Source organism: Nanorana parkeri, unplaced genomic scaffold (assembly GCF_000935625.1).
Source record: "Nanorana parkeri isolate BGI_ZX_2015 unplaced genomic scaffold, ASM93562v1 scaffold547, whole genome shotgun sequence".
Taxonomy (NCBI): Eukaryota; Metazoa; Chordata; class Amphibia; order Anura; family Dicroglossidae; genus Nanorana; species Nanorana parkeri.
The window spans coordinates 6,644-20,133 of record NW_017306815.1 but is presented as its reverse complement, the minus strand read 5'-3'; the positions used below and the strand labels follow the sequence as shown (position 1 = coordinate 20,133).

The window sequence follows — 13,490 nt, the reverse complement described above, 5'->3', positions numbered from 1 at the left end:
GGAGGACACAGCGGTGATCGTGGACAAGGTAAGAGACGCTACGCGGTAACCCCGAGTGTGGCTCGGGGTTACCGCTTATGGTACTGAAAATTAACCCCGAGCCACACTCAGGAATACCGCCAAGGAGGTTAGTAAAAACGGAATTTATAAAAAAGAAGAATGATGGAAAATGTTTATTGTGTGCTCAGTGAATAGGCCTAAGTTCTATTTCACCATGCCTCTTTGGTTCATTCCCACATATCAGCGCAATATGGATATTCATAACATTCCTCATACAATCTCTCTACTGTGTCTATGTGGTAGCTTGCTATATGACATTATTTTTTATTTTGTATAGTTGTTTAATATATAAATGTTTTTGCATTTTCTGACTAAGTAATTCTCATGATGGTATGTCTACAACATGGAATTAAGTCCGACAACTTAGCTCCCCCATACTTCCTGCTTCGGTACAGCACCAGCATAAAACATGGCTGGAGCTGCCCTGTCCTGTATTAGACCGGGGGATAGCATAATTGGTCAAAGCTTCAAGAAGAAGGGAAGATAATCTTGACCAGTGTTGAGCCCCATTCACACATAGCGATATATCGCGCGATTGCCGCCGCGATATCGCGCATTTTTGATATTCAATGGAGCTGTCTTAGCCCTGTCTTAGCCCGACGGAGAAGGTCGCGCTACCGACGCTGGATCGTCGCCCCGAAAGTCGCGCTATCCCGGCCGCTGCAAAAGGTATGTCGCTACGTGTGAATGGGGCCTTACTGTCTCCTTCAGTTTTTCCTCATGCTCCTAGTGAGATCCTGCACTTCCAGGAAGTGACCTGTTTTTTCACAATCTTCAGTGAGCTCTCTACACCTGTGCATTACCAGTGAGTTTCTATCCAGCTTTCGTGTGGCTGCTTGTCTCTATCAGCCAGCTTCTTTTGAGTATCCTGGGCCAGCCGTACTGTTACTGACTCTCTGCTATATACCAATGTTCCGCATGTTCCTGTGCGGCCGATCGTACTGTGGGTGACTTGAATGGCACTGTCACGCCCTCTCCTACCCCAGAACGCAAGGAAACAATATATATGCGATCCCTTGTGTTCCAGGAATGGGGCATTGCGGTAGACGTGTGGCTGGTGGAAACAGTTAATAAATAAAGTTAGTAAAATAAAAAAATTGCGGGGTGGGGGGGTTAAGGGATGTATTTTTTGCCGCAGAGACATGCAAAGTCTCTAGGGTTGCCACCCACCTGGGATTCACCTGGACAGTCTAGTGTTCTACCAACATTTGTGACTACGTTAGAATGTGTGACCGGTCACGTTGTCACACACTTTAACATAATCCCGCCCAGTTTTTTGGCGGTGGAATGTGTGACCACCCATTAGGTCAAGCATTACAACGCTTTGTGAGCTCTTCCAGGGCAGATCGGCATCAGAGATGGTATGTGCAGGAGAACAGATCTGCCCTGGGACAGCTCACTTCTATCCAACTTTGTAGAATGTGAGACCTATTGCCAGTTACAGATTTCATCGCCAAAAAAACCTGGGTGGGATTACGTTAAAATGTGTGACCCTAAAAAAAATTATTTGTGACCATGTGACCGGTCACACATTCCAACCATGTCACAAACTTTGATAGAACACCGGGTTTTGAAATCCTGTGCTCGGGTGTGACTCTGAATCACACCCGGGCACATTATTAGCAGCAGACTTGTGGCTCCCTGCTGGCGCCGCCACTGTCACTTGTCGAGTCCCTCTCTCTGTTTTTCTCCTCCGCGGCAGGAACTAGGTGCGAGGAAGTGACATCAGGGAGGTCCTCCGAAATCATCCTCTGTCTCCACCATGCTCTGTCATCTGGGACCAAATAGCCGGCACCGCCCCAGTCTCCACTACTACCAGGTTACCATATATATATATATATTAATAAAATGGATTTTGCAGGCTCTTGGTGCCGGTGTGCTGGAGACATCTGTATTGTTGTTCTGTTGTGAGCAGCGCCATTCGCAGTCATTACCAGCACCCGTTACTTTTGGTATATCTGGTAAGAAGTGCGGCAAGGTATATGGGTACTGCTTTGTACACTTGCATCTTATCTACAGAATGCATATCTGGGGACCTGTGGCAGTGTGGCACACTGGCAAGTTGTGATTAACTCCAATGTAATTTATTTACAAAATACATGCATAGTGTATACTTTCCCAAAAAAATTGCCGCGAAGCGCTATAGTGTTCGGGTTTGGCTTGAAGAAAAGGTGGCAACCCTAGTATGGACTCCCTTCTCTGATTACCTCTATATCCTGTACTCCTGATCAGCAGTGTGTAAACAGACTTCTCCCCTGCCTGAACTTCAGTGCGGCAACTGTTCCACTTCTCATCTCTGCAGTAGCCTATCATCTAGGCCTGCATGTGTGTGTTAGAGGGCCACAACCTGGGAGCTATCCTGTAGCGTAACATCCCCACCTTCAGGGACTCTGGTGAAGACCTGGCACTCCTTAGACCCTGCACCTCCAGCATGCCCCCAGTAACGTGTAATCACTTCAATTCCTAGGTTCCCTGTGGTCTGCATCTGGGGCATCATTTCAACTCAGCCTGTGCTGACGCACTCGGTAAACCCTGGAGCCTACGTTCCCCTGTGCCTCAGTAAATAAATGTTTCATACCTACAGTATTTGACACCTAGGGAGATATTTTTTTAACCCCTCCTGCTCTATATGGCAATATTAATTTCAGTAATATTTATGAAATTCAAATAAATAATTATAGCAATGTCCAGAAAACAAATGAAGATGTACATACTTCAGTGTAATACCCCATCACATTGGTGGCCAGTCTGGAAAGTGCCCCTTATAGTGAAAGTCAGTGGGAAAAATCCATCCCTTACAGACAACTACAAGGATCTTTACTGTTAGTGGTCACTGATCTGAGAGACAACCGGAGGGCCTCCATTGTTGCCATGCAGTTGTTACTGCCAAGTGACACTGGTCCCAGCACTATGCAGACACCAACATGTGGGAGGTCAATCCCCCACTGCCGAAGGAAACCCTAGCAACATCTGGAGGAACCCAAGGGTTCCACAGAACCCTGGTTAAGAATGGCTGCCCTAGACAAACTTGTACTAAGTGTCTACTGCTTGGAGCCGAGAATCACATGGGCTGCGTAAGCCACTGGTTCAGGTATGCTATGTGGATCTATGCAGGTGTAATATTTTTTATATACATATAGTTCAGCTGTTTCCTATGGAATGCTTAGTGATTATTATAATCACTCCTTAGCCTCCAGCTAAGATCTGCTGCTGCTGATGACTGTAGTTATTTGGTCACTGCAGCTATGAATAGCCCCCTCTGTAAACCGGAGATGAGCACAAAGCTCAGCTTCTGGGATCCTCTGCCACCATCTGCTGCTCCCTGGATGACCAGATGGCCACCGATTTTGCTGTGGGCATCAAATAAAGCTGAAACATTCTACATCACTTCAAATTGCTTTTTCCACTACAATTTTCTCGGTATTACAGTATACATTGTTCTTCAGGTGTACCAGCAGGTGTATTCAAAGTAAAAGTCCTTTAATTCATAAACAAGATGACATGGAACAGCCAATGCAAATTACCAATTTTTCAGGGCTTAAAGCGTATTTCCACCTTTTGCAGTCAAATCCAGTCCCAGGATTTTAACACAATCCTGGGGTTCCTTGACTTAAATCTGTGTCCCGCTGCTGGAATGCTCGTTCCAGCTCCTGGCTTTGGATCCTTTGCTGCTCTGTTGGGCGGAGTGATCTACTGCCCAACAGGAGCAATATAGTTCTGGCAGGCAGCAACATAGGATGCAGAGCAGCACGGTAAGCAAAGCACCAAACTGATGTTTCCCACTGACACCAATGTCCCTGCTTTCCTCCACCAAGCATCTGTGCCTTTCTCTTCCCCCACTGAGCACCATTAGCCCCCCTTTCCCCAATGAGCACCAAGGCCCCATCTTTCCCCACTGAGAACTAGGGATGCACCGATACCAGTATCATTATAGGTACGGTACGGGAGATTTTCACGAGTACTCATGAAAATGGCAAAACAAATGATTATCCGCGCTATAGTGCTCTGCCCCAAACTCCTCAGAAAACACCCTATTGACAGCTGCAGAAATAGAGAGAAGCTATATAAACTTCTCCCACAATATTCATGAAAATGCCCCGGTGCTTTAAATTCTCTAATGCATTCAGGTGCCGTAAGGTCCTGCATTTGCTGGGGACCTCGCGGCGGCTGTTGACAGTGCTGGCCCCATATCTCCTTCCCACTGCCTGCACCCGTCCGACACTTGCACAACCCCAGCAAGGCCTGGTGAGAATTTGCGCACAGCCCTGGTAAGGCCACCAACGCTGGGAAGTTTCTCCTCCCTCTGACCACTGGTACTGAGCTTTTTTTTAAAATTATTTCTTCCACTGACCACCAAAGCCGGGCAATTTTTCCTTCTGGTTGAACAATGGTCCCTGGCAATTGGGAATTTATTTCATTTTTCTGACTACTGATGCCAGATATTTTATATAGAAATTGAAGTAAAAAGAAAATATGTTTGCTGCAGTCATTTCTATCTTTGCAACAAGCTGAGTCTCTACCTCCTCATTAAAGGAGAACTATGGGGTTAGGGCTTTTCCCCATAGTTCTCCTAAGGGTAACGGGAGGACACAAACTAGCGTCCTCCCGTCACCCAAAGCTCAGTATACTGCGAGCTGCTATACTGAGACGCCGCAGCTGAAACGGATCCCGACAATTATGTCTGGATCCACCCAGCTGCGTGAGTGACAGCTGGCTCTGCCTATCTAGAGGCAGAGACAGCTGTACCCGCCCCCTCCCCCGTCCGTTCCGCCAGTCAGCGCTCGAGGATCGGACAGGGGAGGGTGGGATCCAGTCCCTCCCGTCACGGCTCTCTGCAGTGACAGGATCGAGAAGTGCGTGAGCGCCGGTATGTGTTCGCTCACTTCTCGATCTACTGAGCCGACCTGTGACAGTTTCATTGTCACAGGTCGGCTAGAACTATGAGGATGAGTGAAAATCACTCACCTCATAGTTCTCCTTTAATAAGGGGGGGGGGGCTGTATCACACTCCAATAATTAATTTCACCCATAATGCCTCAGCATCATCACACTCTCCATCAAGGTCCTCTTTCACACTTGCTTTTTAATCCCTTTTGACATAGAAGCAGACACCACCACCTTTTCATTCCACCCTGTCACTAGAAAACCTAACATAGCCAGGAATATTAACAGATCAATCATGTCAAGAACAGTAAGGCCAAGAAATCTAGGTAAATTGACAGGTCGAAATCAACCCTAAGATATCTTCCTCAGTATAAAGACAACCACAATAATGTTCTCCAATGTATCACCAATGTAATCGCATAACACAAGAACTGATGTTTTTTTAATTGTATTGATGTTTTGTATGGTTGATCGATATAATTCGCAGGAGCCGCTTCTTTCATTAGGTTGCTGGTTATATCTGGAGAGCTTCTAGCTGCTGCAGTGCTGATGACATCACGTTGTCTGACGGCTCTGCATTTCTTATGTATTTGGTGTGTGCTTTAGGGCTTGTTCACACCATGACCTGGACGTTCCGGGTTAATTTTTGATTCTTTTTTATGTAATCCAGTGAGGTTTTTTTAAAATGGTTTTACATTGAGTTTAGGCACGTTCTGGTGCGTTTACATGCGTTACTATATGTTCCGGTGTGAAAAAAAAAGCACGCTGCTGTGATTTTTTTGAAAGCTCTGGAACTGACAGCAATGGTGTGAAGTAGCCGTAATGAACACCCTTGCATTTTTGGTGTGGATAAAAAAACGCATTGGTTTGTCGATGGTGTGAACAAGCCCTGAGTTGGCAGTCTGGTACTTTCCAGTCTGGCAGCACTACTCCGAATCACTGCTGGATTTAATTGAGATAAAAAAAGAGCAGTTAGCTAAATATAATAACCATTTTTCATTCAAACATGTTTTCATTAATGGGTATAAATGTAAAACTTATTGTGTGGATGTGGGATGTATATTTAAATGAAAATAATCTTTCTTACTTCTCCTCCAATATCTCATCCATCATTTCTCCTAGCGCTTCATGAGATGGAACGAAATGGTGTTTGCGCTCCTCCTTGATTTCCCTATTGTCGATAATCACGGACTCTAGAACCGGCATTATCTTATCGATTCTTGATCGATGGTTCAGACTGCAATAAAAAAAAAGATGGCTGTAGTAAATGGATAATACAGAATATGGACAGCAGCAAATACAGTGATGGGGAAACAGCAGGCCAGGCCTGAAAGTACTGGATCAGAAGCCCACCTGGTGTCACAGGCCCATGTGGTATCTCAGGTTCTGACAGGGACAGGCCTGAAAGTACTAACTCAGTGGCCCAGGTCATCACAAGCACAAGTCTAAAGTAAAAGATTAGGGGTCCACATAAGATCACAGGTTTTCACCAGGACTGGATCAGGATATTTCAGTTTGCGACAGGTACAGTCCTAAAAGCATTGGATCAGGGGCCGCCATAGTGCCGCAAGTTGTTATTGGAAGTGCTGGATCAGGGGACCACATAGGATCACAAGTTGTTACAGGAAAGAACCTGGAAATACTGGATGAGGGGCACATGTAGTATCACAGATTGTCACTCGAACAGGCATTGATAGGACAGACTGGATCTGACTGGATTCATCATACTTTCTAATGCTAAAAAAGGTTTGGCTGGAGTTAAGATTTTTTCTGTGTAGATACTTACTAGGTGCGTAAAAGGCATAAACAGCCCATTGCTAATACAATAAGGATTCCGGAGATAGCCACCAGGATGAGTGATAGCAACCAAATCGGAACATCTGAAAAAAGAGGGAAGGAGAAAGAAGAGCAAAAGTGATAGCACTTATATACTGTACATATCTGGATAGGATATATAGATGTTTAAGATTTAAATTTAAAGTGGAACCCCAGGTAATGCTTTTTTTCCATTTTTGGGAAAGCGGTAAACAATTTTTGGGGCCAATCAATGCATCTCCAGAATGCACCCGCTTTACATGTGTAAGTTGCATTGCAAAAAAATGGAGCAGGACATAAATGTTTATGAATTGAGGGATACCTAATATAAAGCAGCTCAACGCTTGAAGGAGTGTGCATTGCGGCACAGTTCATCCTGGAGTGAATTTTGCTTCAACACTATTGGCTATAATCTAATATTAATCTTACCTTGAATATTGGAGGGATTCAATGATCCTTCATCCAAATCTGAAAAAAAACACATATATGAGCTAAAGGAAGTTTCCCCCCGCCCCCCACTTAAAATAGCATGTAATTATAAAAGTTGTTTATATATATGGAAAATGGAGATATTTCAATTTAAAGCGGGAAGCGCCTCTGTGCTAAATCTATCATACTGTTTACTTTTTAACTAACGATAGGTGCACTTAAATTGTTATTATTACAGTATAGTAAAATTACTTGGCTCCAAAGACTCTTCATCAGATGACCTGTTATCATAGTCTATTGATGAAAAAAGAGAAAGTGCAACATTTAGTAAAGACATTCTCTTGAAAGAATAATTAGTGATAGCATTGAAGTGGAACGCCAATACAAAACCTTAAGTTCTGGATAGACTGGTACATAGAGTTAGAACCCCTGGTAGTTTATATTGTTGTCTGTTTCCTTGTACCAGTGACACCTGGAGAGGAAGTGAGGAATTAGAGAGAGGGCCATACAAATGTAACAGGTTCTAACGCTTCCCCACATTTCTGGGAAGAAGGTCTTCTTAATGCTGTTTGTGTCTTATTTTAGAGACTTCCCCTCACTCCCTGCCTCTGTGAAATGAAAGGAAGTGAGGATAAATTTCCCTATCAGAGATGCAGACAACATCAATACCTGAGACAAGTTGTAATCATACCCTTGTCTATCCAAAAGAAAAATTTTAGTTGGAATTCCACTTTCATTTTGTTTTACCTGTATTAAGTATATTGCAATTACAGTATATTAAATTACCTGAAGATCGCAAAGCCATATCGAGGGTCTTAGACACCTCTGCAATATATTCAAAGTCTGAAAAAAAAACATTGTAATGTGTGATCAGCATTTGATCAGAGGTTGGATGAAATGATTCTAATGTTCTTCCTTGGCAGGCCAGTTTGAGGAACCAATCTTACACTTATTGTATGATTCAATAAGAAGCTCATACTCACCAACATCAGGAGTCGGTATAGAAGAAGAATCCATCTCGTAGCCAATGGTGGTTCCAGCTGTAAAAACATCCATCCTCAGGCCAGCAGGTGTTCCCTCTGTAACCAGAAATAAAGGAAATATACAAATCATTAGGATCTTCTGCATAAAAACTGTCAGTATAAAAATTACAGTTATATCCCCAAAGTGACCAATCAGATTTCAGCCCAACAAGGGAAATGAGCTAGCTGAAAATTCCAACTGTGTAAAAAGACTTAAAGTTGCATTAGCTACTCGTGTGCTAAATTCTATTTCTAAGACAATAAACTTGGAACAAGTATGTGGTGTCTGAGTTAAGGGATGGTTACTTCCATCAGAGCCTGTTCACACAGGTGTTTTTCTATCTCATGGAATGGCATTGCAGTCTGTTTCTCTGTTTTAGAACCCCAAATTCCCTCTCTGCTGCTACTACTGATAACACAACATATACTGTACATATATGATGTTCATTGGAATTCCCATGTCACTCTATGTTCTGTATATACACAATGTGGGGGGAAGTTATCAAAACTGGAGCAGACAGAATCTGGAGCATTTGCACATGGCAACCAATCTGCTTCTCTCTTCAATTTGTTCAGTTACAATTTGAAAATGAAAGATAGAAGATGATTGGTTGCCGTGCATATCTGCTCCTGTTTTTGTCTGCTCCGATTTAGATAAATTCATTTCTATGCATGTATGTGATGTACATTGAAATTCCCATTTCACTCTGTGTACTGTATATAGACAATGGGGGAATATACTGTATATAGACAATGGGGGAATGTATCAAAACTGGAGCAGACAAAATCCAGAGCAGATGTCCATGGAAACCAATCAGCATCTCTCTTTCATTTTCAAATCTTAACTGAACAAACTGAAGAGAGAAGATGGTTGGCATACACAGCTGCTCCAGGTTTTGTCTGCTCCAGTTTTGATAAATGCCCTTAAGTATGTATGCACATCTATGGCCTCTTTTCCCCCTTTAGCAGTTACTACTGAATTCTATTATCTGTAATAAGGTGAATAGAGGCCATAGATGTGCATTCTATATACAGTACAGTATACAGAAATAATCTTTATTTTAGCCATATCACTTTACTAAAACATCCAGTCATGTGTGAGGGAAGTGAAACAATACAGGATTTATGTTCACACATGATTGGATGATTGAAATCAGCAGAGCTCATTTACTAAACTAAGTGAAAAGGTGCCCATACACCTGCCGATTATCGTACGGTCACCCGCGATCGTACGATAATCAGCAGGTGTATGGAGGGCGTGCGACCGCATCTACTGTAGGTCACACTACTTTCGTCTTCCTAGCACGCTGGAAAACCTGCCGAAAATTGTACGATTTTCGGCAGATTGTTAGCGTGCTCGGAAGACGAAAGCCGCACGGGCCGGTGTGCGCAAGCGCACACTGCCCGCTCAGCATTGCAATCATCGACAAGGGGAGGGCTGGCGATAATTTCAAGTACGATCTGCCTGTCCAAGATGGGCAGGTCGTACCAAATTTGAATGACCTTACAACCATCGCACAACGGAAGTCGTGCGATGGTTGTAAGGTGTATGGCCAGCTAAAAAGTTCTACTCCTATAGTAATTCAACCCCATCAGGGTCTATTCACAAAGCTTTAACTCAAGGATAAGGATCGTTATGATATCCATGTGACAGTTACTTTCAAACTTTGCTGGACTCAGCTGGAAATAACTCACTTTTTCCAAATATGGTTTCTTATCCTGGTGCCTGAAACCTTTGTGAAAGTAGCCTAATGTGGCTCTTCCTTTCTAGAACAACTACAGATATAATAGTGTGAGGTGTCATTACCTGGTGATGGTGTAAAGAATCCATGGGCCATGCTAATTTACATGAGCAACACAATTAAAAACAATAGCAAAGAATTCGCCAGACAAAAATATCACACGCTCACTCCTCAAACACCTCGTTTTATGTGAGGCTGTGACCCTCAGTGCACATCTATTATAGAGTAGACATGTGCACTGCCAAAAAATGTGTTTAGTTTTGTTTCGTTTTAAATTCGGATTTGTGTTATTTCGTTTTTCAGGATTCTGGTGTGAAAGTCAATTCGGATTACGGATTCGGACGAAATTCGGTAGCGTTAGTACGAACGTTCGTTTCGTTTTCTGTTCTTATTCGTTTCTTATTCGTTTCGTTCGTTCGTTTGCAGCAAAAGTGACATTTGAGGGGGAAAAAATATTTTTCTCCTCCTCTAATGTCACTTTGCTCCAACGAACGAAACGAATAAGAACAGAAAACGAAACGAACGTTCGTACTAACGCTATGGAAATTCGGATTCGTTTGCATTCGTTATGTCTGTAATTCGGAATTCGGATACATCCGAATGGCCGAATTTCCGAAAATTCGTCCGAATTTCGATTCGGAACGAAACGAATCGCACAAGTCTATTATAGAGTCCAGCCAGTGATGTGATGTTTTAGGCTCCATTCACATATAGCATTTGCGCGCGGGACGAAAACGCTAACATTTTAAATCCACACGGATGCCGCTTGTTTGCGGCTTTTAAATAGCCGTGAACGTGCGGAAATCCTCTGGATTATCGTGCTTGCACTATTTCGGGGGCCGCGCAGTTTCGTACCGTGCGGTCCCCGCAATAGTCTGAACAATGCACAGTAAATTGCAGTGTATCCTCTTTTAAGAGCAGCTCCGCACTTATCGTACAGCCAAATACGCGCGGACAGCCGCTCAGGTGTGAATGGAGCCTCAAGTGACAATGCAGCTACCAGTTAAGTGCCTTTTATTATATGGCAATATGGCCACAGCTTGTGGGATGTGGGATTGTTTTAAAAACATACTACATACTGCTACTTCAAAGTGTATACCTTTTAGGGAGCAAAAGCAAAAGATCAAAGACTAAACCAATATGGTTTAATAAAACTGTAAAACAACACGTCAACGGCAAGAGAGCGACATTTATAAAATATAAGACGGAGGGGACGGCATTGGCGTTCCTTAACTATACCAAGAACTAATGACACAAGGACACAGCAAGAGATTAGAAGAGAGGAGGTTTAATCTCAGACTTTGCAAGGGGTTATTCAATGTGTGAGTAGTAAAAGTGTGGAATTCTCTTCCACAGTCAGTTGTATCTGCTGATAGCGTTGATAAATTCAAGAAACATTTAGATGAGTTTCTTGAGTTCTTAAATATACAGGGATATCGGAACTACTAGAGTCAAGCATATACATGCATACATACTGTACATACATACTTACATACTTACACACATATACATAGGTTGAACTAGATGCACCTGTGTCATAAATCAACCGTACCTACTATGTGGACATATTTTCAGTAAAACATACACTCAATTAATGTTAGTGCACATAAACACAATATAATGCCCACTTTTTTCTTAAAATAATGAAGATGTATAGAGTATAGGGATGTGTAGAATAATGAAGATGTATAGAGTATAGGGATGTATAGAATAATGAAGATGTACAGTATAGAGTATAGGGATGTATAGAATAATGAAGATGTATAGGGATGTAGAGAATAATGAAGATGTATAGAGTATAGGGATGCATAGAATAATGAAGATGTATAGAGTATAGGGATGTGTAGAATATACATCTTCATTATTCTACACATCCCTATACTCTATACATCTTCATTAGAGTATAGGGATGTATAGAATAATGAAGATGTATAGAGTATAGGGATGTATAGAATAATTAAGATGTATAGAGTATAGGGATGTATAGAATAATGAAGATGTATATAGTAAATAGATTGTAAATATGTCAAGCCTCAAAACTGTGTGTGCCAGCAATGGGGTGAAAAACTACAGTACCCCAAATTTTTCATAAGCGATATTTTAAAAGCCTTTACAACTCATCATGTAGAGTTGACTGTGATTAATGGCCTTAGAAATTTTGCTCTCACTCCGGCATGCCCAGTGATGCCCAATATTTGTGGCACACATGTTGTTTACGCTTGTCTTGGGGGGCTTTGGAAAACATTGGGGGGGGGGTTAAATTATTTATTAGGCTTCATTTTTTGTCAAACATGTTTTACTTTTTTTCTTTTCTATAATCGTACGTTTATTGAACAAAAGTAAATGTTTACATGTAAGGTGATCATTAAGGCCTGCACGCAGGCAGCCAGTAGTTGAACATCAATTAACAGGAGAACAAAAAAAATAAAATAAAATAAAAAATAACATCAGCATCGCATCAAGGCACAATAGCGTATCAAAAGTGTTCCGGTCTCAACAACCTGGTGCGACCATGTCACGTCTGCGAGTAACATACTGCACTATATTTGGCACGTATTCATACAGTAGCAAACTCTGGATTGCGACCGAGTTTGGGAGCCGCTCCCCGATGTAAACAAAGGCAGTGCCCTCCAGACTAAACCCACTCCGATAGAGTTTGGTTGCACATGTGAAACATAGGGGCATACAAAACTAGGAGCTCGGGCCCCCGCACTCGGAGACAACACACCGATTAACTTTTAATCGCTGAGCGAATCGTTCAAAACAGGATCTACTAGAGGCGTAGAACTGGAGGAAAAGGAAAAGGCATTACCTAGGTTGAAAATAAAGGTATAAGGTAGAGGGGTAAGGTATAGGAAGGGAGAGGACTCTTGCCAACCCCCAAGTCTCCCTCGGGGTGAAATTGGAGACCAGGTAGCCCTGAACAGGGCGATTAGCTTACATTGATCTAGTGTATGTGGCGCCCCTACGAGACGCCGCACCTAAGGGCCACCACCCGGAGTCATGGTTTGCCGGTACGGGTCAGTCGTGGTGAAGTGCGTCCACGCTCTACAAGTGTCCCGGAATCTTTCCTCAGTATTGTGGACAGTGGCTGGTTAATCTCATTGACCTTTGTGAACCAGAGGCGCAGTGATGGGGTCTGGGTCGACCTCCAGAGGGCCGGGACACATGCTTTGGCAGCATTGAGTAGGTGGATTGACAGAGATGCCTTATACTTGCGTCGCGACATGTGTAGCAAAAACCTCCGGACTCAGTACCAACTCCGGTGTCTCCCACCCAGAACCTAGTCAGGAGTGGGCAGCTCCAGAATATGTGTAGCATTGTGCCCACCTCCGAACCACATCTCCAGCACATTGCCGGAATGGTAGGGTTCATCTTGTGGAGGACGTGTGGGACCCTGTACCACCTAGAGAGGATCTTATATCCCTGTTCCTGAAATTTATTGGCCATCGAACATTTAAGTGCAAAATGAACCATCATATCTCGCTGTCGAGGGCTAAATGAAGTAGCCAAATCGGCCTCCCACTTCCGCAGATAT

General features: G+C 43.1%; 1 protein-coding gene across 1 annotated transcript in view; it reads right to left on the bottom strand.

Moving 5' to 3' along the window:
• Nucleotides 1-13,181, bottom strand: part of CIZ1 (CDKN1A interacting zinc finger protein 1) — a 65,381-nt gene extending 52,200 nt beyond the window's left edge. The window contains exons 1-7 of the mRNA XM_018561818.1: nt 12,971-13,181; nt 8,172-8,267; nt 7,975-8,031; nt 7,441-7,482; nt 7,189-7,227; nt 6,731-6,824; nt 6,032-6,181 (exon numbers count right to left, since the gene is read on the bottom strand). Of these exons, the coding sequence (XP_018417320.1) occupies nt 6,032-6,181; nt 6,731-6,824; nt 7,189-7,227; nt 7,441-7,482; nt 7,975-8,031; nt 8,172-8,267; nt 12,971-13,181 (689 nt within the window). The remainder of the gene's footprint in view (nt 1-6,031; nt 6,182-6,730; nt 6,825-7,188; nt 7,228-7,440; nt 7,483-7,974; nt 8,032-8,171; nt 8,268-12,970) is intronic.
• Between the last annotated feature and the right edge of the window lie 309 nt (nt 13,182-13,490).